This window comes from Penicillium vulpinum (genome assembly GCF_028829585.1).
Source record: "Penicillium vulpinum strain IBT 29486 chromosome Unknown utg000001l_segment0_segment0, whole genome shotgun sequence".
NCBI lineage: Eukaryota > Fungi > Ascomycota > Eurotiomycetes > Eurotiales > Aspergillaceae > Penicillium > Penicillium vulpinum.
The window spans coordinates 3,899,627-3,921,259 of NW_026643241.1; the positions used below are offsets into that span (position 1 = coordinate 3,899,627).

Genomic DNA, 21,633 nt, shown 5'->3' on the forward strand with positions numbered 1-21,633 from the left:
ACTAGGATAGGCATCTCTATCTTTCAACCCAAGACCAAATGGCGATGATCTAAAACGATTGGCAATGACATTATCTTCTACATCAACTTCCATTTTGATAATGCTCTACTCCGAGTGCAATCCTTGTCGCTATTCTTATCAGCTTGGCCGAAGAACCCCTCCCCCGCACGTAGGATGCACGTATATTCTACAGCGTGACAAGTTTGTGTGACATCCATGGCCTATAAATGGTTTCATACTCGCCGTTTGTACATATGGAAAGTTCCTCATACGCAAACTTCCTGGACCGTTAATAAACATGGCATCTGAAACCCAATACGTCTCACGAGAGGTTCCACGAATCTCGCTACACGATTTCGAAGATCGGATCGATGAAATCACTCATCAACTCATCGAAGCCGCCGAGAATGTCGGATTCTTCATCTTGATCGGTCATGGAATTTCCAAAGAAGACATCGAATCCATGTTTGCGACGTCAAAAAGTTTCTTCGATCTACCGGACGAGGTCAAAGCAACCGTCCCCTGGAGTCCAAACAACGTCGGATGGGAAAAGAACTCACAAGTTCGACCATCTACCGGACAACCCGACACTAAAGAGTCCTACCAGTTGCAATTTGGCGAGAATATGAACGACCTCTGGGTCAAGAACGACGACCTACCTGGTTTCCGGACCGCTTCTCTTGATTTCATGAATCGCACCCAACAAGTATCGGAATGTTTGATGCGATGCTTTGCACGGGGCTTAGGGTTCCCGGAGAAATTCTTCATCGACTGCCATGGAATCTCACGACCAAACTCGCAAACCACTATGCGTCTACTGCATTACTTTGCGTTACCGGAAGTTTCCAACGGAAAGGTGTATCATCGCGCAGGGGCACATGCCGATTGGGACTTTTTGACTTTACTTTTCCAGAAGGACGGCCAGGGTGGTTTGGAAATTTGTCCCGGTCGCGAGGTGGTGACGGAGTTCGGTATTGGGGACAAATGGACCAAGGTGGAGGCCAAGACTGGTGAGATCGTGTGCAATATTGGCGATTTACTCATGTCCTGGTCAGATGACCGGTTCAAGTCAACTTTCCATCGCGTCAAGGCCCCCTGCGAGCCTGGTGACTATTTCGGCGACCGGTACAGCATTGCTTACTTCAATCAGCCCTGTAAGGATGCTTTGATTCAGGGGCCTGCAAAGAAGTATCCGATGGTGACTGGGGCTCAGTTTACCGATGCTGCTATGAAACGAAATTTTGCTGCCTTGCAGGAGAAGTTGAAGACGGTCGCAGCGGCATAACTTGATCGGGGACGCGTGGGAATCAAGTTTTCATCTGGGGTTTGTTAGGAGTGTTTTTTTCCGCACAGGGGTATTTTTCGCATAGGGGCTCTGGAAAAGATAACCCAGGGGAGGGCTGGGTCGAAAGTTACGGCCCGAGAAGACAGCAACGTCGCAGTAGAAGTCAATGAACATATTCCTATAAGTTTCCAAAATCCCACCAAGTCGAAAATCCGTCAACGTTTCCGAGAGTGGATTCGGAATCTGGATATCCCATATTGTTCTCCATATCAACAAATTGCGAGGGATCTGTCCATAGCCAGGGGGTATTGGTCATTAAACTGTCGGCTGGCGCAACGAGCTTCTCGCCAAAGTCCAGGTCGGAAGAAGCCGGCGTAGAAGATATGTGCGGCATGGTTGGTGGAATGTGGGCAGCTTGACCACCATCCGTAGTGTTCACTGTGACATTCGGGGACATAGCAACAATAACCTCTAGAGTTGAAGCCGGATTGTCCTCTTCATCTTCTGTAGAGACGGTTGGCGTCAACGATGGATGTAGCAAGCCGCCCGTTGACACTTCGTGTTGCTTGGGTTTACAGTTGACTTGGAGAACATCCCACATTAAAGGTATACTGAGGTGAATCTTCTCAGGCTCCCAATTATAATCGATGTTTTCCGAACCAGAAGCAATCCTAGTCATCTTATCTAGCGTTTGATCCTACACATATGTCAGCATCGGTAGCTGTTTTTTAGTTTCATGAGACTCACCAAGATCCCACAAGCAGGAGAGAAAGAGACAAAGCTCTTCAGGAACCTTCTGCATTTTGTGAAATCAACCTTGGATTTATACTTTAGTCGGGGATCCGCGGCACAGCAGTAGTACAGATGCACTGTAGCTGCAATAGCGGCAGCATGTCCAAAGAACGGATCGATCAGTCGCATCTTCTTTTCAGACACCATGTCTATCATTCGGACAAGCCAAGTAGCGTGTAACAAGACCAACTCAGATGACCGTCTCCAGAAAGCGTTCGGGATTGCCAAATTGTCGTTGTATTGTGATGCCACAATATAGAGGAAAGGATGGTTCAGGACAGTCAAAATGCAATGGTAAGTGAACTGTAACTTCAGCCATGGGGTCCAGTAATTTCGGCTCAATCTCAGCTCTTCTGCTGTTCGCTCATAAAATCTGACCGAGTCATATCGATGGCAGTGGGAAAGCTTGTTCTCAATTTCTGTAAGGTCGGAAAGAACCATGGCGTACATCGAATCGTGTCGCCAGGGTTCTTTGAGCCTGTTTCGAGCACATTCGGAAACATATGTTCGCACTTTGCTCCAAACCCAACCAAAGTGGGCTGCTAAGCTCCATATCCCCGTATCAGATGATTTCGAGCAACCCAGATCATCTCTCGGCAGTGGTGGAGGTTTCTGCTCCGTCCCATCTTGTTTTGCGCGGTCGCTACTAGAAGCCACGTAGAAGGTGCGCATGACCTCTGATGGGACGCAGAGAAACCCATTTTGCTGCCCATATGACTGCTCCAGACATTGGAGGCTCCAGAATAGACGCTTCTTTCGCTCGGCCATGGGACCTTCGCCGGCATGACCAGATTCAAGATCCAGCGTTGCTGACCGGCACAGATGTAGAGCAAGGCCGAGATGGAAGCGACCGACGTGTATATCTCCATCTAGAATAAAATGAGTATTTGGAAATTCTTTACTTGGTACTTGAGGCTCGAACCTAGAAATGAGGAATATGAGAGCAGACATAGACTCTCAATGGTCTCAAGCTCCACTGTGCCATTGGCCATACGAAGCATGATCAGGCTTCTTGCACTATCGCCATAATGTTTCAAATGGTCACGATCTCGTGAGAATCGTGAGGTCAAGGCGAGCAGGCAACAAACGAGCTCTTCTGACAGATAACTTGGATCTGAAACCTCCTCACGATCAAAGCACCAAATCGGTTGTCGATGACAATAGTAAAAGTAAAGATCAATAGCTTTGGCAATTGCAGATGATGACGGCTGAGAGTTCGAGTCCTCGTAGCCAAGCCCGTGGAAGAATGGGTCATTGACTGTGCTCGATTCGATTGATGATGGACGTGGTGTGGTAGGATAACGTGTTTGTGAGATTCTATTTACTGTCTCTTGTGGCTTTTCTGACGGAAGCGTTTGAGCAGGTCTTCCGCTCAAGATAAGGTTTACCTTCTCCTCGAGAAATGCTAGCCTGTCGTCCTATAAGAAAGAAGAAGAAGAAGAAAAAGTTAATGATTAGCCATCAACAGCCACAAACAAGCACATACAGACTGCCCTCCCCGTGATCCTCTAGCGATTGTTGTATAAAGGCATGACTGATTCAGGCGGACACAGCTTGAGCAGGACGGTTTCTCAGCCGGACACCGGGTCTTCTTTCTTCTGTATGGACATCAGATTCCAACCCTATAGATCGGCGGGTGATGTCATTACCTGCAGTTGAGACAGGCCTCATGGGACCGCAATCTTCCGCGGGCGCTCTCTCGTGGCATCATTAAAGGGGGAAATAGAAAATCGGGATGGGATTTGGTGGGGTATCGACAGCAGTTAAGATAAATAAGGGAGGTGAGATCGCCACAAGATTAAAAGAGGGGGGGTTACTTAAGAGATAATGAGATAATGCAAGTTAATCGCCCAGACCGTCTTGGAATAATCGAAAGAGAGAAGAGGACGTGTCTTTGATGGTTTTCTCCTCATTCATCTCGCCTCTGATAGGTCGGGTCTCTTGACGTGCATATAACCTGAAATTTATACTAAAAAAGGTTAAACTATCCGCGTGATTCTCGAGAGATTGTCAATTTGACTAGAATTGATATTGCAACTACTAAACGGCCTGCATGGCTAGACTTTCAAAGTACAACAGTATACCGTGCTATATCATTGGTCAGGTTTTTCTTTTAATAATCTTGTCTAGAATAAGAATGTCCATATGACCTTCCTTGATGCTTATGATTTCGAGTTAGACGGTCTCGTGATATGGATGGTTGCATGTAACATGTCATCTTCACAATAAGAAAAATATTAAAGCTAAAAGGTAAAGGCTTTTATGCACCTCATCAAACTATCATAGTCTCAGATGCCGTGGCTGCGATAGTCGGAGGTCCACCTCCACATCCTCCCCCACAACAACCCCCCGAAGTCAACGCCGACGTGTCATTGCTTGTCAGCTTAGAGCAAAAGTCCATGTCCTCCTTGCTGACCGTCTCTTCTTTGGGGAGTCTTTGTCGCGCAGGCCAAATCTTCTCCCCTGCATCCTCTTCCCGCTTATTGTGCGCTGTGATCAGTTCACGGACGATAGTCTGGAGGTAGACCAGTCTCTCTTCTGTGGGGTGTTGTTGCCCATTCACAAAGTCCCCTGTGCTGAGATTCTTCTGTGTTTCGACACAAAGATCTTTATCGTCGGACATGATACCCTTGTAAACCTGGGTGATGGTTTCAAACTCTCCATCACTAGAGCTCTTGTTGCGGTAAGCTTCATAACGCACCGAGCATGTGGTTGGGCCTGTAGGCACAAGTCGCTGCATGAAAAAGAAGTGCGGCCTGCGTGCACAATTAGTACAAATCGGATACATTGGGGGACAATTAAAATTGCACTTACGAGACAGTCATAGCAGCATTGGGGAAATAGTAAGTGCTGGCAATCTTCAACCCCTTTGCAATCTCCTCGGATGTGGATTCGCCTTCTTTGGTATCGAGGGCATATGAGCTGAGGTTGGAAGTCGAGGGAATGTAGCATTCATTGTACTTGTCTGCTAGAATCTTCCAATTGTACTCCCCACTCATCTCCCAGGTGTGGTCGAAGTTATAATCCTCGAAATTAAACCCCTCGAAACGTGGCTGTAGATCGATTGCTTTGAAGTCATCATCCCACGAGATCTCGGGCTTCTCGCCGGCGTCTAAATTTATCCAGACAAAACCATTGACATCAATATGAACATGGATTGGAAGAAGGCCGTTCTTGCTCTTGTCAAAATCAGGCAGATCTTGATACCCGGGTGCCTTAGCAAGTTTGCCATTAAGACCGTAAGACCATCCGTGATATTGACAAGAGAAGATTCCGGATGTACCACCTTCTTTGGTAACCACCGGGAATGCACGGTGTCGACAGACGTTGTGAAAAGCATTGATATTTCCCTCGCGATCTTTCACCAAAATAAAGGCGTACCCAGCGATTTCGTATCGGAGCCAGTCACCTGTGTTGCGGAAGCGAAGCTTATGTGTGGTCAGAAGCCATTTCCGACAGAATATGGCGCGTCGCTCAAGTTCATGTATATCCTGCGAAGAATACCATGAGGCAGGGAGAGGGTGAACAGTGTCGTGGGTGGGGGTGGGGGATGCCTCTGTCTCCCCAAGTCCGAAGTAACTCTTGAGCATTGACATTCTGAAGGCCAAATGTAAGTTTATATATAAAGGCCAATTGAGATATACTGTCTTGAAACTCTGCCAATTCTGTGATCTAGAGGAGAACGTGAGTTCCTTAATATAGGCGTAGAATATCTAGATCCCAATAACTGGTACCATGATCATGAGTTCATACTTCCCTATGAGGATATCAAATCTACAGGGGTCGACCGATCACAGGATCGGAACGGAGCCTCAACCGTCCATTGCCCGACCTTTTTGAAATCTCATAGAATGTATAAAAACCTCAGGACCAGAGGGAAATCGGTTGGCGGCTGCAATTACCGTGCTGGGTGAACGCCACTCGGGTGGTCGGGTTGCCCACCGGACTTGTAAAATGAGTGCGGAACAGGAAGTATCCATACTGCATAATCTCAATGTTCGGGGATTATAAAGATAAAGGCCAGACCGGAGTGCATCGTTGTCGCAACCAAAATAGTATATTTATCTGTACCTAATTTGATCAAAAATATATTATTTTTGAACGAATCGGCTGAAGGCAATCCCCAATACAAAACTTCCCCCGCATAAGCTGCTCTTAGCCGATCACATGAGCGGTGGGTGTAGGAATATTGGGGTAAAAGGCTAGTTTCCTCCTGTTCTCCCCTGCAGGTGAGACCTTGGTTTTATCTGACTCAAATTGCTGATATCCTGGAGGATAGTGTCAGAGAGTAATAGAAACTGCATAATTGAGATGCGCTGAATACGCCAATTGTAAAGTTGTAGAGTTGTAGGGTTCCATATCGGCAACCGAATTGTCCCAGTTCGTACCCCGCACGGGGGGGGCCGCTTGAACTCAACATCTTCAAGTTGCGTTGATCAGATAAAACTTATTTTTTTAGCCAATTTCCCTATGAGCTCAATGGGTGATAACTACACAATACACAAAGTTTCTTTAAAGCGAACCCGGCAAGCTTGTGGTCCTTGTCGGTATGTGCCAAGCCCCGATGAAAAATCCTAAGATCGCCACAATACCCGGTTGCCGACTTTCGACTTCTAATATGTGATCTTAATAGTCGGAAGAAGGCGCGCTGCCCAGGCGAGAAACCGGCATGCTCGCTGTGTCACAGGCTAGGGCAACGTTGCTCATACGGACCACAGACATCCGGTGTGAAGAAACACTCGGTTTCGGCTCCTGTGCCGGGCCAGGGAACACAACGCAGCAATGAGGTATTTACGCTTTCTATTTCAGACCAGCTATTGGATTTGGTGTGCCATCAGGGACTATGCTAAATTTATCAGATTGAAAGGGGGGATGTCTCAAGCTCTGGGAGGCTTCAGCGTATCGAAGAAAGACTAGACATGATGGCACTTTTACTCCAGTATGGACAAGACCTCGTATCTAAGCCGCAGAAGTCGCTAATAAAATGCTTTTGGAACACCTTAGAGAAGGTTTACCAAGGTCTAATTCATTACGGGAAATATCGAATGATACCCAGCTCAATGATGATCGTGAGCTGCAAGAGGCTTCTTATGATGACTTCGACATAATGGATTGCCCAGATAATCACCCGCTGCCTTCTGAGTAAGTTTGAATGCCCACCCACCATTGCTCATCATAAATATACCAATGCAAGTGAAACAGAAAGGATTTTCCAGATGCATTTATCGAGCAGGAAGTGGAGACCTACCTTACCTACTTTCATGACCAGCCATATTGTCTTTTTTCAAAAACGTGGTTGTTGGGACATACCGGCTCATTGCCATCAGAGGTCGCATTTCCATTAGTGGCCCTCACTTCCCGTCTGCCTCGACGATCTCGCGGACCTCTGCATAGGGACATACCTGATGCGGAAACACTCTCGGGGAAAGCTTGGAACCTTTTGTCAAATCAGTACAAAGACGGCAAGATGGGCATTTCATTTCTCCAAGGCACATTTCTTATGGCCCAGGTAGATTTTGCTGATGGAAAAGCTCATCGAGGGTATGCGTCGGTCGCCCTTGGATTGCGTGCCATTCAATCCGTGGGGTTGAATAAAACAAAGGACTCATATCTCTCAAATGACCCAGAGATCGAAACGAGAAAGCGCATTACCTGGGCCTTTTTCATGCTCGATCGCACTTATAGTGCTTCCCGAAATTATTCACTGTCCCTCTCAGACAAGCAGTTCACACTTCCATTTCCTTTCCCAGAGACAGAAGCACTGTTCAGTGATAATCAATCACTCTCTCACGGGTCTTTGCATGATGGCCCAGGAAAACAAGGGCAGAAAGTTGATCTTGGTATTCTTGTATGTCTCCTGAGGCTATACTCTTTATGGGGGAAAACCACAGAGTATGTCTTTGAATCCTTTGCCGAGAACTCGCTTCCTCCCTGGCAAACCGGATCAGCTCTCGCGATCCTCGAGTCAGAATGGTTGCAATTTGAAACACATTTTGCAGACGCACATCGATATATAAACGTTGATTTCAAAAGCCGTGCCCGAGAAGATCCAGATCCACAATCACGCACATACCTCTCGACCTGGGTGTATGTCCAGTTCCTTTTCCATTCAATCCAGGGCCTGCTACACCACCCATTCGTGATTATGACCAAGCTTCGCAACTTTAACGGAAATATTTCGGCAACGTTTCTGCAAAAGTCATTTGAGACATCGCTTCTTCACTCTCGATGGATAGTTCGATTTATAAGGGAGATGTCTGAGGTCAACTTTGAGACCTGTGATCCTTTTCTAGGATATTTGGCTGCGATCGCAGCAACAATTCAGCTAGAGCACACTGGCAGCAAAAACCCACAAATTGCTCTGCTACTTAATAAAGAATTTCGAGTTCTTGTTGACTTTATGACGGAGCTGTCTGTGTATTGGAAAAACATGGGCGTTCTGGTAAGTCTGCCAGCAAAATATCGGATCAAAGTGCTGATTATTTTCCCTAGGTTAACAAAGTGAATGAACTTGCCGCTCGCCACCAAAATTATGGATCACTCTATTATAACCAGGAAGGATTCTCGGGCGCTTTATCGAAAATGCCAACCCCTTCGAATATGCCTAGAATGTCCGCTGCAGACGAGAGTCTCATGTGGGAGATCCTCGATTTTGGCTGCTCATCAGGAGCCGAGACAATGAACTTCGGGGATTTGGCTATCCCTAAAGAAAGCAAAATCCAAGCAAATAGAATGCCATCGAGAACTCAAGGGGTTGTTCAGCAAAACAGTGACGATCAGAGAGGGCGAATGAACCCAGAACTGCCAAACCTTGACCAAATATCTACACCCATCAACGAAGGCCCTTTTCCTGAGTGGCCATTTCAAACAAGGAATGGTGGTGATTTGATTGGGGCTGCAATGCCGGATATTCCAGATTGGATGATCTTAGGAGATTATATGGCAGAGCATTTGTGATATAATCAAGGGGAGTTTGTGGGCTGTAGAGAACAGTGTACATTTAAAAATATATAGGAGCAGTCAAAATTACATGTAATAATAATAAATCAAGTTGTGAGGAAATCATTAAGCTGGATAATCAGCACTTAGTGCACCTACGGTTTTTTCTGTGCCAAACCTCGACTCTTTCTCCACTCGTTCACAATTCCAGCATACACCGAAGGCCTATACACCCCTGTCAGCTCCTTGTAGTACCCACCCCCGAGTCGGTGCGGATTCAATCCCAAATCGCGCAGGAGCATGTCGTTGTACTGATAGGGATGATTAGATTAAGATATCCTCGTGGTGTCATCGATGCAACAAACATACCTGAATGGCCTCAACTTCAAGGCCAGTCCCCGTCAATGATCCCAGCACCACATCCTCCGAGATAGAATTCTCCATAGCTTCCGGGGAAATATCTCTAAGCGAGAGAGCTTGGTCTGGGGTTGACGTGATGTCTATAGGGGAGTCGAGCCCTCTCGTCAAGAACGCTGCTACCCAAAGAGCTTGAACCTCTGCAACAACAGCAATAGTTGATGATAAAATAACACCGAGTGTTGCAAGGGAGCGGTCACCTTGTGCGACGAGTTCAGGTGCAACCATCCGGCGGAATAGGCGATACGGCACCAGCTTGTGAGATTCAGCCCATGAGGGAGGACTCCTATCTGTGAGAGCACATCTTGTCGCATTCAAATTTTTCCTGACCATTACCTCAGAACGTCGATCTATATCCTCCCAGCGTTGAATTCGATCCTGTATGGTTGATTCCAGTGGTCCATTGATTCTCTCCGGTGTTTCCTCTGGAATTTCGCGATCCTTGCCATAACCATTGCCCGCCGAGTCTATCAGAGCCGATAGCCCCAGTTCTAGACGGAGACTTGCAGGTTCAAACCGAATCGGGACTATTGGTTTATATCCGGTCGCGTGGATAACTAGATCCACTTCATCAATGCAATTGCTGTCTGCCAAGTGTACTGAGGCTTTTGTGGATGAATCTGTGGTTTTGTCTGGGCTGGTAGCGACAATTTCCGTGATTGCTGATCGGTACACGTTGACATGGGGTAATCTAATTGCTTCCCAGAGATCTCCTTGGTTTGCGATACCAATACCGGATGCGCACGAGATAACACTAAAACCATCGGTCATCGATTATTCCAAATGACCTCTCATTAAACTTACCTGTTCTCTGGCCGAAGCTTTGCCATCTTCGGATCTGAATCATATTGCGCCGTGTCCTCCAAGCCTTTATCAATCGACCTCCAGAGCCAACGAATCCACCATCGGCCTAGTGGGTTCCCATGGAATAGCCGCATTAGCCATGAGCCCTCCCAGTGAAGATTACCGGCGGATCCGAAAGATAGACGTTTCGGAGTCTCGTAGCAACACGGGGTGAGATAGGAGAGCAATCGGGAACTGGCAGCCTCATCACTTGCAACTGTGTCGCCATTTGGGAGAGTAGACATCGGCGGCACCATCCACGCAGGGCCTGCACCTCTATCACGGATGATCCAGTTTACTTGGACGGGACTTTCTTGTCTAGACTTGAGGTGCAGTTTTGAGTCGTTGCGGTGTAGAGTCGCAAAGAAATGTACCAGATCAAAGGAAGATTTCGCACCACCATAAACAACAACCGATCGTAGTTGTGGGTAAGGGGATTTTTTGGCCGGAATGCTAACTGCATCGGACTCAGGTGCTTTAAGTGGCTCGTATCCCAGGTGTTCTCGAGCCCACTCTCCAACATCCTTGGCATGGATGACTGGAGCAGGGTTATCAGAGGCCATTGATGACTCCTTTGTGTTGGGCATATGCGGTACCGAGGTCAGTCCTGTAGCTAAGACCAATTTGTCACATAATATTGTTATGCGCCGACCCGGGGACGTGGACACACTGATGTTGAGCTTCCACTCTTTAGTTTCTAGACGGCTGATGTGGTCGACCTAGAGGACAATCAGAAATCTCACAATTTTAGAGCGGACTGAGAGTATCTTACCGTCCAATTCAATCGTATGTGTTTCTCGAGCTGCCATTTCTCAGCCCATGCACGGAGATAGCGGTTGATCTTCCAGCCTGCAATGAACTGATTTTGTGTGTCATCCGCATGTTCCTCTGGAACAACTTCGGAAAGAGGTAGGTCACTGAATTCATAAAGGCCATATGAGTTCTGACTCAACAAGTTTGGGTAAAGGCGCTCCTCAGCCCAAGTGCCCCCAATATCTGAGGCAGAGTCGATCACAAGAAGGCGACTTTCGGAGGACTCTGCTGGGGAAGCATCGATGCTCTCAGTAAAACACAGCGGAACTTCGGGTAGTTTATCGGTGCTTCTGGCTGTGCTTTCGTCGTCGTATTCCCCAGCGATTTGTAGATACGTTTTCGCTGCGATGAGACCGTAAAGACCTAATAAGTTAGTTAAAGTATAATTTGATTGTCAACTGCTACCAACCTGCTCCGACAACGACGACTCGTTCCATAGCTCAAATGATTGAATGGGTGAGAGAGAGAAGAATAAAAAGAGACAGTTTTTAATCCAAAAGTACACAATGAAAAAGCAACAATACGAAGAGTAGCGCGAAGTTCGGAGAATCTTCATATTGTTCTTGTGGGGTCGCGACAACAATAAGAATCATCCTCTTAGGCCGTAGCATTTGCTTGTGAACGCCTGGAGGATAGTAGGGAATTAATAGTTAAGGACATATTTTGGAAGAACTATAGAATGAGAGTAAGTGGAGAATGAAAATTAATACGAAGATAAATGTCAAGTTTGACCTCAACAGATATATATACAGTGTATGCACTCCCATAATTCAGTGAGTGTACGCTGTAGTTGATTCATATGCATCAATCAATGTTTTCAAGGCCCATTAAATCGTCTCATCTATGATATTTTGATGCATGTAAAATACATAAATGACCCGTTCTTCTGGGACTTTGAAATTGATTCTTGACGGTTTGTCTTTGATTCCTTTTTCGGCTTTCAACACTACGTTCATAACACAGATCCATCTGGCCGAGGTAAAGGTGAGCAGGAGCGTCAGCAATGAGAATTGACAGCTTCCCTCCTTCCAAGGTTCCTTTCTAAAAATGCCATCCACGATAACGGTTTCAACGTCTCAAATGCAGTGCAAAAGCAGAAACTAGTCATGGGATACCCGTGGACCTGTGGACGGCTGAAGAAGCAGCCCCGGGGCCGGCGCCCGTAAACAGTGACAAAGCAAAAAATGTGATGGGTCTGAGGTCAGGTGACGGTGCTTGTGCCTTCCTAATCTGGATGTGGAGCCCGGCTTGGTACACATTCCCAGATTGGTAACCCGCTGCCTCCCCTCTGACAGTACGGGAGTCTGCAATATCGGCCTACGATGGAGCGTCGAAGGCAAACTCGACTGACGCGATGTCGTACTGGATGCATGCGCTGTCGAGTTCGTCGCCGAAAATGTATGTGTTTCTTGATTTGTGAAATATTCAAGCCTAATAAATATTCAGGCGATGAAGGCAAACCGCGATGCCGAAACTGTATTGACCGGAACTTCCAATGCCAATATGGACCTCAATTGAGCTTTTTGACGAAGAATGCACGCACTGTTCGACCATCAGAAGTCGAGACATCATCTGCCAACTATGAGGCGATTCAGGTAGGATTTCCAGTGACAATCACAAACCAGAGAACTGACATATATATGTAGTTCGTCACCGAAGAGACTTCAAAAGACTGCAATCAAACTAATGATCATACACTGGTTGAATCATCCTCTCGCATTGAGGTGACTCCACAACCACAGCAAGCCGACCCCAACACGCCTAGCAATGTCAGAGACGATGATGTGCTATTCTGGCCAGAGCCAGTCCCCCACACTGCTGAGGAACAGAATTATACAATCCTTAATGGCAATGATGAATCCGCAGTCGCCGGGTTGTTAGCTCTTGGTATGAATGAACCGGATCTGGGGCTGTCGGACTTGGTAGTCCCATCAACAAGGAGAGTCATCTCAAAGCCTCCAATGATACCATCGAATTTGTTGCATCAATCACCGTTCAATTCGCAAAGTATACAACAGTCACCTGTATCATATGTCGAGACAATTTCACCCACCGAAACACAAGCCTTGCTACGGCATTATCGTTACAAGATAGCCCCTTGGGTGAGCTTTTTGAAACTACTACAAACTGCACAGTACTGACTGCAGTAGTTGGACATGTGCGATCTTGGTCAATCATTCGGAATCCAAGGTCTTCAGCTTGCGATGATCTCGTCGCCTATATGGAACTCGATCCTTGACCTGTCCGAGACTTCTTTCCACCAGCTTCATCCACAGAGGTCACCCGGAGAGAGGGGGAAGACATTCCTTCGGCAGACTGACTCAGATAGTCAGGTCGAGATTACATATGTCGCACTAAAAATCGTTATAGATCAAGTGAAAGACTATATCTCGAATATCTCTGCGATGTGGAACACCGAAAGACCGTGTGATCATGACCTCATGAAGGCCCTAAGCTCCCACGCGGTGGGCAGAGATATTAATTCTGCGATTTATTGGCTCTTTTTCAGGCTTGGTATGAGCTACAAAACAACATCTATAGTTTTGATCACTATTGACTGACTTGTTCGGCCACCACAGATCTTGCGACAGCGTTAGCGACTGATAGCGACACGTGCATGCCGCTTCCCCCGTCTTTCCCATACATCACAGAAGTAGATCTCGCGGCTGATCGATTCGAAATGGTTTTCTTCTACGCAAACCGCCCTCTATGGCTCTGCGCGAGAGCGATCCAATTTGTCCATAACGAAGAGGTTTCACCTGAGCGATCCCCCCTCCACGTATGGATTCAGTTGGTGGAAGAACTGCAACAATGGTATCGTGAGCGACCACGGGAATTCCAACCCATGCTAGAATTAGAGATGGATGATCAGTTAGCTGGCCCAGAAATAAGTTTCCCGGTTGTTCTGTTTGCCAATGGAGCAGGCTTGTTTGGCAACCAGTTATACCATACTGCCATGTTGATCTTACTACGCAATCGGCCCCGTACCGCACGCATCGCCGACTTCCACTCTGTTGCCATGTCGCCATTGTGGCACGCGCAGCGAATATGCAGCATTGCTCTCCACAATGATCGTCAGGAGTGCTGGGATCCATGTCTCCTGGCATCCTTCCTGCTGGCAGCTCGCCGGATGACACATGAGTCGCAACAACATGAAGTTGTGCGTGGATTTGACCGCATCCGTACGGTGACAGGGTGGAACACAAACAACTGCTTGCAGAGCCTGCGAACTGAGTGGTGCCTCCTTGATGAGACATAGTAAACGATTATATCTAGGAAGATTGTTCAAGGTAATACAACACGGTGCTCATCCTGTTACGGGAAACCGCTGTCTATCAATAGTCCGATCTGACCGTGAGATTCGATACCCCCAGGCGAGTTCCAGGTCGCGGATACGCCAGCAAGCGCCCCATCCAGTCTCGGCTTCGATATGACGGATTAGGCCGATTATAATCGCGTGCTCAGACACGTGGCTGAATAGCCGTCCCGCAATCCACAGCGGCTGGATGGCATTGTTCAAGCATCCGTGGTGCGGATTGGCGAGCGAAATTCCACAAATGCGCCTCCCATGCCACAGCGCAGACATTGCAGGTGTCGGTTGCAGCTTGATAGATCTGGGCATCGAGTTGAGCAGCAAAATGCATGCCGTGTGGTATAGTTGGTTCGAGGATATAGCCGCCCATTGGAGGAAAAGAACATGAGGGAATGGCTTAGTCGTTGTTGTGTGGACTGGTAACAGCTCCGGTGGTCGGTTGTCAAGCCAGTGCTGCAAATCGTTCCAGAGTCGCAGCCAGCGGCGATTGAAGACCTCTCCGGCGCAGTCATTCTGTACCCCTAGCTCCACAAACTGAGTACGATCAGCCACCAGCTCGCACGATTTTGCGCAGAGATATACGGCGTAGTTGGCATGCATGTCTGAAGATTGCGCAGCTTCAAAGAGCTGTGCAGCATCATCCTCATGACATCCAGGCGGGAGCCATTTGCTGGGCCGAAGAAGAGTGCCCTGTGTCCCATCAGAGATCAACGCACCACATAAGTCTAGATATTACAAATCAGCTACATCCTTTTGTCATTTGACCATCAATATTAACTCGCACCCATGCGTGCATAGCACCAAAACACTGCTTGTAGAAGGCCGCTACTGAACCCATTCATTTCGAAGGCGTCGAAAAGTGCGGCACACCCCTCCAAATGACGTTGCCAATCCTGCGCGCGTGCAGACATCATCTCAAGGCAGCATAGCAGTACGCAGGCGGCGACAACTTTAGGGTCGTGCATTTCCAACAGCGGGCTCAACAAGCGAATTGCTTCCTGGTAAAGCTCCAAGCTGTCAAAGGAGTCTTGAATCCCCTCCTTCCTTTCCATTTGCCGGGCGGATATCGCGAGGATCGCATTCATTAGGGCGGGGAATGATCGGGCCAGTGCGGGAATCTGCACTCGAAAGGTACATTGCGAATCGAACATATCGAGCTGCGGTCGGGGTCAGCGATTATTGAGAAAATTATAAGCAATATCGCTCACCCATGGTGCTACTTGACCAACATAGTTCTTCAAGTACTCAATTCGACGGAGATTTGACAGCACCGGACGTGTTTGTGTCTGCTCTCTGTCGCGCGATTGTGTGGTGTTTTGACCCTGGGTATCTGGGCTCGGTGCACGAGTCGGCGCTGTAGAATCCGCGACATTGAAAAGCATACATCGTAGCTCCTCTTGGGATGCTAGGAAGCCTGGATCATGGGTGAATCCATCGGCCCAGCTGGTAGCGCCTGATGGAGAGGCAAATGCAGCATCATGGGAATTGGATATACTCGCGTCGGGTTGGGACCAGTCGTTCATGGCGCAATCAGAGGTGTGTGATGACTCTCCCAGTTCACAGGGAATTGAATTGAATCATCGAGTCATCGAGTCGGAAAGGGACTGTGAATGCTAGAATAATTGATATAATCCGAAGAAAACAACCCAAGATGTTGAGTTCAAGTTGAAGTTAAAAGTGGGAGCCGAGGTCGGGAGACTTCTGCCACTTCAACTTCTCCTTGGACACTAATACAGAACACTTCGGAAGACTTTTGACAAGAATTTGTTAACCTCAAAAATATCATTTCAATCTGCTGTTTATATCTACTCAATCCAAAATCCCCCAGGATTTAGGAGCACTCATAGATCGCCACTACACCTCGATCACAACCTAGTACTAAGTACATCTTAAATCAGCGGTCACATTCTCATCCTCTCTATGGAATACCCTGTCCAGGGGAGATCATTGTAAAAAAGGGGTATGACCTTACAACGCAGTTGTCCGTAACCCCTGGCACTTGCAGTATTGCAGGAGAAACAGATGCAAGGGATAGAAGAGACAAGACAGATGGCATCTCCTTGCAGGAAGGGCCATCGACCTTCTGTTTATACTTCCAGGCACTGCCGAGTATCCTCTATCCTCAGATCTCCTATCATTGGATATCTGGTTGTCATCTGCGTCATGTACGGCCTCAAACAGTTGTCGCTTCTAAGCTTGATGCTTCTCTCTGTATCGGCAGCGAAGAACTCCAAAAGAACAATCGTGCGCATGTTCTAACATAAACCCACGTCGTATTGCTAACGGGACCATGCAGGTTGGCATTGAAACAGCAGACAAGAGCCGTGGCATTGATGTGCCATTGAATGATTGCCATGCGATCGAGGAAGAGTGAGGTTGATTTCCAACTACCATGTTTCGGATGAGACTAACCAGTCACAGAGATGTTCTTACTGTGTCTTTGAGAAAGCCATGCCGTCTCTTCACGTAAGTCCGGTGCCAAACAATCAAGTGGACTCTGACTAACCCTTGTACAGCGGTCCTGACTGTACCGGACACAACACATTCTTGAGCCCTGGCGACCACTCTTCGAAGGATCCAATTCCCGTTATCGAGTCGATATTTTGCCAATCATCATTTTGAGGGAATACAATGGTCGAAGTAGGGCTTAGGAGTTGATGTAGGCATTTTGTCAGGGCTGAATTGGTATATAACTAGTATCAAATCAAGCCTTCAATTGCTGAATATTCATTCTCTTGCTTCAGTCGAGACTGATCAAGATTATCTGGATAGAGTGCTAGATAAAGCAGTGCTGGGTTGTAATACTCGAAAGCAACTTCTCTTATCATTATATCTATACGGAAGCCTCCTGCTCATCGACCACCAACACCTTGATACTACCATTTCGAGTATCAGCGCACAGGTGAAGCGCATCCTCAGCCCTTTCAAGTGGGAATACATGCGACACCAGCTTCTTTAGGTCCAAGATTCCACCACTTAGGCAGGCGATTGCCGGGGGCCAGGTGTCACGATAACGGTTGATGAATCGGAGATCGATCTAGTAGAGTCAGCATTAGTATTCACTCTACCGCAACACCCATATAACTGACCTCGGCGAGAGAAATATGCATAAAAGGTAGGTTGTTCATGATCGCTTTTCCTACGCCAATGACCATCACAGTGCCACCCCGCCGTGCAGTGTATGCAGCGGTACATACACTGCTTTCCACGCCAGTACACTCGAGGATAGTTTCCGGCGCAAAATATTCCTCAGACCCGAAGAGAGCACGAATAGCCTCTGCATTACCCTTGGAATCCTTTGTACGGTCGACCTCATAGGTAATGCAGGAAGGGACAAAATCTTTCGCAAAGGCCAGTCGAGAGGGCTCTAGATCTGTCACCACGATAGGGTGTGCGCCCGAGGCTCGTGCTGCAGCTAAGGCGATCAGGCCAATGGGGCCTGCACCGCATACAACTACACCACGTCCCAGTGAAAGACCAGCCGTCTTGACGCCATGCATCACCACTGAAAGTGGCTCGAGAAGTGCGCCTTCCGCAAAAGTTACGTTATCTGGTAGCTTGTGTAGCCATTTCGCAGGGTGGTTCTTGTAACGCTGAATGGTACCTTCGTAAGGGTAAACGCCAGCGAACTGGACATCCTCGCATAGGTTATAACGTCCCTCGTCACAGAGGAAGCAGTGTTCACAGGGAACGCCAGGTTCAACAGCAACTCGATCACCTATCAAACTATCAGCTCAAAAATCTTCAACCTCGACGATGTATGTCTACCTGGCTTCAAATGGTTGACCCCCTTACCACACTGCAGCACGATGCCCGAAGCTTCATGCCCAATGGTGCAGTCACCTTCAAATACCAACGATCCAATGCGCCCGGTTTTCCAGAAATGAATATCCGATCCGCAAATTCCAGTTGCTTTGATATGAACCAATACCTCGCCGGGTTTGGGGGCATAAACAGGTGTGTTGACGGATTTGAGCTTGTGGTCTGCGGTCACCTGCAATGAGGGATTGGGATGGGAGACATTGAGGGGAACGCGATCACCCATTGAGCTTCCCAGGACCTGTTGGCGGTTTACCTGATCTAGAAGTACCGAAGTCATTGTATATTTTCTGTGAAACTTCACAGGAGTGGGCAACCTCCATTCTTTTAAAGGCGCTGCGGTAGCCCAAAGTGTACTTGATCTGGTATATTGTGGCTCCAGATACCCGTTTTGGTGTGGATAGAGTTGCCAACTTGATGCCCGCCCCGGTGTGGCGTCCGCCCTGGGGATGGTCGCCCGATTAGGAAATATTAAGCATTACTACTCGGAATACTATTTCAAGGAGCTTCCCCTCCAGTTTTGTACATTCGGATATCCTACCAATTACTGAGCTATATACGACTCATATAATATGCTCGTCGAAGTTCAGCCCAACAGCGTCAACGGCGTCCACAGCTCGGCGATGCCTATAGTCCACAAACTGTCAAAGGATCATGACTTGGTATTGAAGACGTTTCGGTTATTGATTGCAGATCTCTGCCAGCAGTTTAATGGGGGGCACCCCGGGTATGATAATCCCAACATTATGTCAGTTTGTCCTGAAGTTGATTGTGTGCTAGTGGTGCTATTGGTATGGCTGCGATCGGTGTTGCGCTATGGAAATATGTTATGCGTTATGCACCCCACACTCCGGGGTTCTTCAACCGTGATCGTTTCGTCCTGTCAAATGGTCAGTCTTGCATGTATTCTTCTAAATTGATAAAGTTCCAGGAGTGATGTATACTGAAGTACTGTCCTATAGGCCACACTTGCCTGTTCCAATACACATTTTTGCATCTTACAGGCTACAAGGCCATGACATTGGAACAGCTCAAATCGTACCACTCTGATCGCGTCGATGCGCTATGCCCCGGGCATCCGGAGATTGAACAAGAAGGAATCGAAGTGACAACTGGACCATTGGGTCAGGGTATTGCGAATACTGTAGGCCTGGCCATGGCGACGAAGAATCTCGCTGCTACCTACAACCGCCCTGGCTTCGATGTGGTAAGCAATCACACTTGGTGTATGATTGGCGATGCTTGCTTGCAGGAGGGTGTTGGTCTCGAGGCAATCTCGCTAGCTGGACATTTTCGTCTAAACAACCTCACTGTCATCTACGATAACAACCAGGTTACCTGTGATGGTTCAGTTGACCTTACCAACACCGAGGATGTGAACACGAAGATGCGTGCCTGTGGCTGGGATGTGATTGAGGTGACAGACGGCTGCTTTGATATTGAGGGCATTGTTCGTGCATTGGAAAAGGGTCGCTCATCGAAGCAAAAGCCCACCTTCATTAATATCAAGACAGTTATTGGTATTGACAGCAGCGTTGCTGGAACAGCGGCTGCCCATGGCGCTGCTTTCGGCACTGAGAGCATTTATAATATGAAGACCGCCTACGGCTTTGACCCGGAGAAGCATTTTGTCATTGGCGATTCTGTGCGCCAGTTCTTCCAGGAAATTCCTGAGCGCGGAGAGCAGTGGGTTCAAGAATGGGATCAGCTAGTAAGCAACTACGCTGCCCAGCACCCTATTCTGGCAGCCGAGTTCATGGCCCGCGTGCGTGGCGAGCTTCCGGCCAACTGGCAGGAGTATATTCCAACCAGCTTCCCTGATAAACCCACTGCCACCCGTGCAGCTTCTGGTTTAGTATTCAACCCAATTGCCCAAAATATCAACTCTTTCATGGTCGGTACTGCAGATCTCTCGCCATCTGTAAACATGATCTGGCCTGGCAAAGTTGATTTCCAACACGTGAGTCAGAACAACTTACATTGGCATGACCTGGAATAATTGCTAACCACATCATTAGCCTGAACTCCGCACAACATGTGGCATCAATGGTACTTATTCTGGCCGCTATATTCATTATGGTGTCCGCGAACATGCCATGGCTGCTATCTCCAACGGTATGGCAGCTTACTCCCCAAACACTATCATTCCGGTCACGTCGACCTTCTTCATGTTTTACCTGTATGCCGCACCCGCTGTCCGAATGGGTGCCTTACAGCACCTCCAAATTATCCACGTCGCCACTCACGACTCTATCGGTATGGGCGAGGATGGACCGACCCACCAACCTATTGAATTGGCAAATCTGTATCGCGCGATGCCAAACCTTTTGTACATCCGTCCTGCTGATAACGAAGAGACGGCTGGTGCATGGATTGCTGCCATTGGCGCCAAGCAGACCCCAAGTATCATTTCTACCTCTCGTCAAACTCTGCCCCAACTCCAGCACACGCGTCGTGATGGCGTAGCCCTCGGCGCATACGTCCTCTCTGAAGCCGAATCAGCTGCTATCACTTTGATTGGGGTTGGAGCTGAACTTTCGTTTGCGGTGGAAGTTGCTGAGCAACTCAAGGTGCAGAAGGGCATTACTGCACGCGTTGTCAGCTTCCCTTGCCAGCGCCTGTTTGAGAAACAGTCACTCGAGTACAAGCGCAACACCCTGCAGCGTCACCGCGGCATACCAGCCGTGGTAATTGAGCCATATGCGCCAAATGGGTGGGAACGGTACGCAGATGCAGGCATATGCGTGACACGCTTTGGTCATAGTCTGCCGGGCAAAGCGGCATACAAGTTCTTCGGATATGATATCGCTACATTGACAACCAAGGTAGCCAGGTACCTAGAGCGGATCCAGGAAGATGAGCTACTTCGCGGAGAGTTTGTCGACCTGTGAGAATGAGGTCTGATATTCTTGATCATTGTTCATGCTAGAATAGGCTAAATACAGGTCTGTGAACTTTTATTTTTCCTTCGGAGTTGCACAAATTGACATTTATTTTGTAGACGTCGTGATGATATATATATTAGAATCAGGGTGTTCCGACCTCAGGAAACTTTGTGTTAATTTCATGATGCACAATTTGGAATCCCAAATCATCAACTGGCGGTTTGGCCGAGTGGTCTAAGGCGATTGAGTACGTTTCTCTTCACAACATTGATCCACCCAACATTCACTAACCAATACAACAGCTAGAAATCAATTCCGTTCGCGGGCGCATGTTCGAATCATGCAGCCGTCGTTGCATTCTTTTTTTTGTTAATTCAGGCTAGAATGGGAACTAGCAGTTTTGCAGGATTTGCTATAAAATAGAAAATACCTATGCTACCTACCTATGTTGCAGAAACATGTGTAGAGTTATCCCGTACAGATTTGGTGCCAATTTTTAACGTTAAACAAACAACCCAATAAGGAGA

The 21,633-nt window shown here is 47.7% G+C and overlaps 10 protein-coding genes across 10 annotated transcripts; 5 read left to right on the top strand and 5 right to left on the bottom strand.

Annotated features, from left to right (window-relative positions):
• Positions 1 to 298: 298 nt before the first annotated feature.
• N7479_001404 (uncharacterized protein) lies at positions 299 to 1,285 on the top strand (the record flags this gene model as incomplete). The annotated part of the gene is made up of 1 exon (XM_057249101.1): positions 299 to 1,285. The coding sequence occupies one exon, from the start codon at positions 299 to 301 to the stop codon at positions 1,283 to 1,285; it is 987 nt and encodes a 328-aa protein (XP_057113533.1).
• A 178-nt stretch (positions 1,286 to 1,463) lies between these two features.
• On the bottom strand, positions 1,464 to 3,788 carry N7479_001405 (putative C6 transcription factor; the record flags this gene model as incomplete). Its single annotated transcript, XM_057249102.1, has 5 exons — positions 1,464 to 1,982; positions 2,033 to 2,946; positions 3,000 to 3,495; positions 3,564 to 3,675; positions 3,727 to 3,788. 5 exons carry the CDS (start codon positions 3,786 to 3,788, stop codon positions 1,464 to 1,466), a joined length of 2,103 nt encoding a protein of 700 aa, XP_057113534.1.
• A 561-nt stretch (positions 3,789 to 4,349) lies between these two features.
• Positions 4,350 to 5,673, bottom strand: N7479_001406 (aromatic ring-hydroxylating oxygenase subunit alpha; the record flags this gene model as incomplete). The annotated part of the gene is made up of 2 exons (XM_057249103.1): positions 4,350 to 4,833; positions 4,892 to 5,673. 2 exons carry the CDS (start codon positions 5,671 to 5,673, stop codon positions 4,350 to 4,352), a joined length of 1,266 nt encoding a protein of 421 aa, XP_057113535.1.
• An 874-nt stretch (positions 5,674 to 6,547) lies between these two features.
• Positions 6,548 to 9,034, top strand: N7479_001407 (Zn(II)2Cys6 transcription factor; the record flags this gene model as incomplete). The annotated part of the gene is made up of 6 exons (XM_057249104.1): positions 6,548 to 6,624; positions 6,711 to 6,903; positions 6,937 to 7,016; positions 7,082 to 7,219; positions 7,280 to 8,519; positions 8,570 to 9,034. 6 exons carry the CDS (start codon positions 6,548 to 6,550, stop codon positions 9,032 to 9,034), a joined length of 2,193 nt encoding a protein of 730 aa, XP_057113536.1.
• Positions 9,035 to 9,171: 137 nt separating this feature from the next.
• On the bottom strand, positions 9,172 to 11,526 carry N7479_001408 (uncharacterized protein; the record flags this gene model as incomplete). Its single annotated transcript, XM_057249105.1, has 5 exons — positions 9,172 to 9,327; positions 9,386 to 10,187; positions 10,238 to 10,995; positions 11,049 to 11,452; positions 11,499 to 11,526. 5 exons carry the CDS (start codon positions 11,524 to 11,526, stop codon positions 9,172 to 9,174), a joined length of 2,148 nt encoding a protein of 715 aa, XP_057113537.1.
• Positions 11,527 to 12,443: 917 nt separating this feature from the next.
• N7479_001409 (Zn(II)2Cys6 transcription factor domain-containing protein) lies at positions 12,444 to 14,348 on the top strand (the record flags this gene model as incomplete). The annotated part of the gene is made up of 5 exons (XM_057249106.1): positions 12,444 to 12,471; positions 12,536 to 12,684; positions 12,736 to 13,011; positions 13,240 to 13,603; positions 13,669 to 14,348. 5 exons carry the CDS (start codon positions 12,444 to 12,446, stop codon positions 14,346 to 14,348), a joined length of 1,497 nt encoding a protein of 498 aa, XP_057113538.1.
• Positions 14,349 to 14,396: 48 nt separating this feature from the next.
• N7479_001410 (uncharacterized protein) lies at positions 14,397 to 15,925 on the bottom strand (the record flags this gene model as incomplete). The annotated part of the gene is made up of 3 exons (XM_057249107.1): positions 14,397 to 15,127; positions 15,187 to 15,559; positions 15,611 to 15,925. 3 exons carry the CDS (start codon positions 15,923 to 15,925, stop codon positions 14,397 to 14,399), a joined length of 1,419 nt encoding a protein of 472 aa, XP_057113539.1.
• A 767-nt stretch (positions 15,926 to 16,692) lies between these two features.
• N7479_001411 (uncharacterized protein) lies at positions 16,693 to 17,024 on the top strand (the record flags this gene model as incomplete). The annotated part of the gene is made up of 3 exons (XM_057249108.1): positions 16,693 to 16,772; positions 16,824 to 16,868; positions 16,919 to 17,024. 3 exons carry the CDS (start codon positions 16,693 to 16,695, stop codon positions 17,022 to 17,024), a joined length of 231 nt encoding a protein of 76 aa, XP_057113540.1.
• A 211-nt stretch (positions 17,025 to 17,235) lies between these two features.
• On the bottom strand, positions 17,236 to 18,501 carry N7479_001412 (NAD(P)-dependent alcohol dehydrogenase; the record flags this gene model as incomplete). Its single annotated transcript, XM_057249109.1, has 3 exons — positions 17,236 to 17,439; positions 17,492 to 18,120; positions 18,171 to 18,501. 3 exons carry the CDS (start codon positions 18,499 to 18,501, stop codon positions 17,236 to 17,238), a joined length of 1,164 nt encoding a protein of 387 aa, XP_057113541.1.
• Positions 18,502 to 18,793: 292 nt separating this feature from the next.
• Positions 18,794 to 21,112, top strand: N7479_001413 (uncharacterized protein; the record flags this gene model as incomplete). The annotated part of the gene is made up of 4 exons (XM_057249110.1): positions 18,794 to 18,948; positions 19,002 to 19,111; positions 19,184 to 20,181; positions 20,240 to 21,112. 4 exons carry the CDS (start codon positions 18,794 to 18,796, stop codon positions 21,110 to 21,112), a joined length of 2,136 nt encoding a protein of 711 aa, XP_057113542.1.
• Positions 21,113 to 21,633: the final 521 nt, after the last annotated feature.